Source organism: Argentina silus, assembly GCF_951799395.1.
Source record: "Argentina silus genome assembly, chromosome: 4".
In the NCBI taxonomy this organism is placed as follows: domain Eukaryota; kingdom Metazoa; phylum Chordata; class Actinopteri; order Argentiniformes; family Argentinidae; genus Argentina; species Argentina silus.
Window position 1 is genome coordinate 22,505,993 of NC_139658.1, and position 5,000 is coordinate 22,510,992.

The 5,000-nt window shown below is 51.3% G+C and overlaps 1 protein-coding gene across 1 annotated transcript in view; it reads right to left on the bottom strand.

The window, feature by feature from the left end:
- cacna2d2a (calcium channel, voltage-dependent, alpha 2/delta subunit 2a) overlaps window positions 1-3,559 on the bottom strand; it is a gene marked incomplete at both ends in the record, with an annotated part of 66,077 nt that extends 62,518 nt beyond the window's left edge. The window contains 2 exons of the mRNA XM_083668542.1: window positions 3,346-3,390; window positions 3,506-3,559. Of these exons, the coding sequence (XP_083524668.1) occupies window positions 3,346-3,390; window positions 3,506-3,559 (99 nt within the window). The remainder of the gene's footprint in view (window positions 1-3,345; window positions 3,391-3,505) is intronic.
- Window positions 3,560-5,000: the final 1,441 nt, after the last annotated feature.

Below are 5,000 nucleotides of genomic sequence, written 5' to 3' on the forward strand. Positions count from 1 at the left end.
TAGTTCTAGCAAAGGGGTTTTACTGCAACAATGGACCATAATACCACGGCAAAATCAATATCATGTTATTCACCTGACAGCCAATGAGACAGTGAGACAATAAAGTTAAACCAAGACATGTCTGTAACCTCTGTGTGTGTGTGTGTGTGTGTGTGTGTGTGTGTGTGTGTGTGTGTGTGTGTGTGTGTGTGTGTGTGTGTGCTTGCATACCTGTGCATGTGTGAGAGTATGTGTAGTATGCCTGGACACGGAGAATCTGAGATGGTGGGCACAGACAGTGTCAGCTTCAGGGCAGGATCTCTTGTGGATACCCATAGAGCAGGGGAGGCTGGTGGAGGTAGAAATCGGAGGACGGGCTCATTGCAATGCATGGTATCAAACACGCGTGAGCCCGTCCTCCGATTTCCACATCCAGCAACCTCCCCAGGGATCCGGTTATCAAAAGCACAATCAATTCTAAGTTGGGACATGATATGAAGTAGTGAGCATCTGGCCCAACATTCTAATTAGACATTCCAACGATGGAGTGTTTATGCTGGAGGGAGGAGGGGGCTGCTGTGGTGCATCTCAACACCAGCCTGGTTCAACCAGGGAGAGGATCTGGACGTAAGGGGGGTAGAGGAGAGGGCAACCTGGGGCAGGAGAGAGGAGGGAGACGGGGGTAGAGGAGAGGGCAACCTGGGGCAGGAGAGAGGAGGGAGAGGGGGGTAGAGGAGAGGGCAACCTGGGTGGGGGGGGGGGGGGGTAGAGGAGAGGGCAACCAGGGGCGGGTGAGGGGGGGGGGGTTAGAGGAGAGGGCAACCTGGGGTAGGAGAGAGGAGGGAGAGGTGGGGGGGGGGGCAACCTGGGGCAGGGGAGACGAGGGAGAGGAGAGAGAGGGGGGTAGAGTGCAGGGATAGGAGTGGGGGAGGGAGGGAGGGAAGTGAAGCTATAGACCAGTGACTGAGCAGAGATAGAGGGAGGACGTGGGAGGGGGAGGGGGAGGGGGAGGGGGCAATAGAGGAGGAAAGTAAGTGATCACTTTATTGTCCATCATCACAGTGCAACGAAAATGTGTCTTTTTGCATAATCCCCCCCCACCCTCCCCTCCACCTGACACACACACACACACACACACACACACACACACACACACACACACACACACACACAGTAGTCCACCCACACATGCATATATATATACACAGAGAGGTCAGAGCACAGGGTCAGCCACAGGGTCAGTAGAGGGCAGAGGAAGGTACAGTCAGTGTTAAAAGGACAGGCGGAAGGACGGAGGAGACAGTAACTATCACTTACCTCTCTGTAACCAGCGGTAACAACAGCCCTCTGGACGGTCAGTGACTCTACAGAGCAGCGGCCATTTCAACGGTCCAGCCAGAGGCAAAGCTCAACAGCGGAGCTGAAGACCTACAGCACTACGGACGGACTACGGAGTGGCGTGTGGCGTGGGCCGGTTGACCCTTGGGTGACCTCTAGCGGTGCGTATGGGTGGGCTGGCGGCGGGCGGGCGGGGGTGGGGGGCGAGGCGTGGGTCACGGGGGCGTGCCGGGGGGGCCCGGCCTCAGCGTGCCATGTTAATGATGACCGATGTCCTCCAATTAGACATCCTGACAGGCCCTAAAGCACCGTGTCATTAATCACAGGAGTACCGCGCGCTTCGAGAAAATCACACCGTGATTTATGGCTCCTCTGCCTCCCTATATTTCTCTCTCTCTCTCTCTCTCGCGCGCGCGCTCTATCTCTCTCTCTATCCCTATTTCCGCTCTGTCTTCCCATCTCTCCCCTTTATTCCACGCTTTTATGCTCCGGTGATCGAGGGGATTCTTGCGTTTCTCTCTGATAGCCGATCAATCAGATGGCTCGGCGCGCCAAGGGGAGTCTGACCCATCCTCGGGACAGAACTAATGACTGTTCCCTGACCAGTGGGGGAGTGGCAGGACTGGGGGGACTGGGCCCAGACACCCACAGCCTGCATGTCTCTGTGGTCCTCTGTGGTTCAGTTGGTAGAGCGTGGCGCTAACAACGCTTAGGTTGTGGGTTTGATTCCCGCTGGGACCACATATACTGAAACGTATGCACTCACTGCAATGTTAGTCGCTTTGGATAAAAGCGTCAGCTAAATGGCGTATATTATGTAGAGCACTGTGGAACTCAGAAGGTGGCCTGAACATCAAAGTCTTGTTTTTTGATGGCAGTTACAGTGACATAGTCACTGGTATACTCAGAGAGAACAGAGACGACTCTATTTCTACGGCAGGGGAGGCTGGTGGAGGTAGAAATCGGAGGATTTATAGTAATGCATGGAATGGAATGAGGAATGGTATCATACCATTCCCCATTCCGTTCCATGCATTACAATGAGCCCGTCCTCCGATTTCTACCTCCACCAGCCTCCCCTGCTCTATGGGTATACTGACTTTGGGCTAATTTCCGCTTTGTCGTTCAACACTGGCGACAACTGTCGATGGAGATCTAGTCGACACTGTTGAGTGTCGCACATATGTTTACATAGTGGCAGAGCGTCCCTCTTACGTTCCTTGGCAAGAACCCTCGGTTAGGTTCTCCAAAGTTGGACCTAGGGTTAGGATTAGGTTCACCTAGGTTAGGGTTAAGGTTAGGGTTAGCTTCACCTAGGTTAGGGTTAAGGTTAGGGTTAGCTTCACCTATCTTAGGGTTAGCTTCACCTAGGTTAGGGTTAAGGTTAGGGTTAGCTTCACCTAGGTTAGGGTTAAGGTTAGGGTTAGGTTCACCTAGGTTAGGGTTAAGGTTAGGGTTAGCTTCACCTAGGTTAGGGTTAGGTTCACCTAGGTTAGGGTTAAGGTTAGGGTTAGGTTCTCCAAGGTTAGGGTTAGGGTTAGGTCCTCCAAGGTATGACTGAGGATTAGGGTTAGGTTCTCCAAGGCTGGATGTAGGGTTAAGGTTAGGTTCTCCAGTACAAGGATGGACTGAGGGTTAGGGTTAGGCTCTCCAAGGTTAGGGTTAGGGTTAGGTTCTCCAAGGTTGGACTGAGGGTTAGGGTTACTGTAGGTTCTCTAGGGTTGGACTGAGGGTTAGGGGTTAGGGTTAGGTTCTCTAGGGTGGGACTGAGGGTTAGGGGTTAGGGTTAGGTTCTTGGTTGAGGACAATAGGGGGCTGCAGTCACTGTCACATGCATGGTTCTGGGCTCTGGCTCTGTCACACAGACTCACGGTACAGCAGTGTCACCTCACTAACACAGACAGACAGCCCAGGGGACCGGGGGGGGGGGGGGGGACCAAGGGAACCGTGCCCAACAAGACAGGGGGGGGTGGGGGGGTGGGGGGTGGTGGACAGGGGACGGGAAACACCGTACAGCGCTGTACTCACATAGTCAGACTCCGCTTTCGAATCGTAGTACTCAATGTCGCTCTCCTGCGCGGAAGAAGAAAGGTGAAAAGACAGGTGATGAGAGAAGATATAGCTGTGCCTATATCAGTTAGAGTCTCCCCAGGGCTGGAGTCTGAGAACCATGGTTATATTCACTCACACCGGGCGGGCAGCATGGGAATATAATCAGCATCACAACACACTGGATGAGCATTGTGATGAAAGATGGAGGTGTTGTGTGATTGTGTAATGGCTTTTTACTGTATGAATGTTGAAATATACAGTACTGTACACTTTGGGGGGGGGGGGGGGGGGGCGTAGTCTAGAGTTGTGGGGTGTACAGTAATAGAAAATACTATGTAGAGCTGGTTTCCCAGACACTGATTAATAAGCCCTAGTAGTCAAAGACTAAATCACACTTGATCAATGACAAATCTCCCATTGAAGACGTTTTTGTCTAGGATTAGAGCTTAATCTGTGTCCACAAAACTGTGTGTGTGTAGTAAGCAGTTGAATGTCATATGGGTAAGAGTATATATATATATATATATATACACTCACTGAACACTTTATTAGGAACACTATACTAATACTGGGTATGGCCTCCCTTTGCTGTCAAATTCTCAATTCTCAAAGCCTCAATTCTTTGTGGCATTGATTCCACAAAATGTTGAAACATGAATTATCATAATGGAAGTAGCCATTAGAAGATGGGTAAATTGTGGCCATGAAGGGGTGCACATGGTCAGCAACAATACTCAAATAGGCTGTGGCATTCAAGGTGAAGAGAAGGTGTACAGGTGTTCCTCATAAAGTGCTCAGTGAGTGTATATACTGTATATACAGTACCAGTCAAAGGTTTGGACACACCTTGCCAAGAGTGTGCAAAGCTGTCATCAAAGCAAAAGGTGGCTACTTTGAAGAATCTAAAATCTAAAACATATTCTGGTTTGTTTAACACTTTTTTGTTTACTACATAATTCCATATGTGTCCCTTCATAGTTTTGATGTCTTCAATATTAATCTACAATGTAGAAAATAATACAAATAAAGAAAAACCATTGAATGAGAAGGTGTGTCCAAACTTTTGACTGGTACTATATATATATATATATATATAGATGTGTGTATAGTGTAGTGAGCTATATTGGGATGTGGTGAGATGTGGTGAAGTTGCATCGTTCTCGTCCCTGACCACTCTCATCCACGCTGCTTATCCCCTGAAGAGTCAAGGCTGAGAACAGAAGAGCATCTCCTCTCAACCGGAGCGAGAGGGAGAAGAGGAAGAGGAGGGCAGAATCCAGAAGTTCAGGGCAGCGTATTCCCTGCGTCCCCCTCCACCCCCCTCCCCTCCTACCCCCCAGCCCAGAGCCAGCCCCCCACATCCACCATCCACCATCCACCATCCACCATCCACCATCCACCATCCACCTCCCCCTCCACCCATCCTTATCTCCCGTGGAGGCAGACGTGTGGGAGGGCCGGGGGTGAGCGTGGTGGGAGTGAGTGTGGCGGAGGCCGTGGGGCTGGTCTGGTTATTGTTGGGAGTCTGGGTGAGGACGCGCTCTCAAGGGCACCAGAGTGGCTCTCCTCCCCCTGTGGAGGGGCTCCGGTCAGGCTCTGACGGCAGAGGAGAGGCTGAGAGAGCCCTCCAC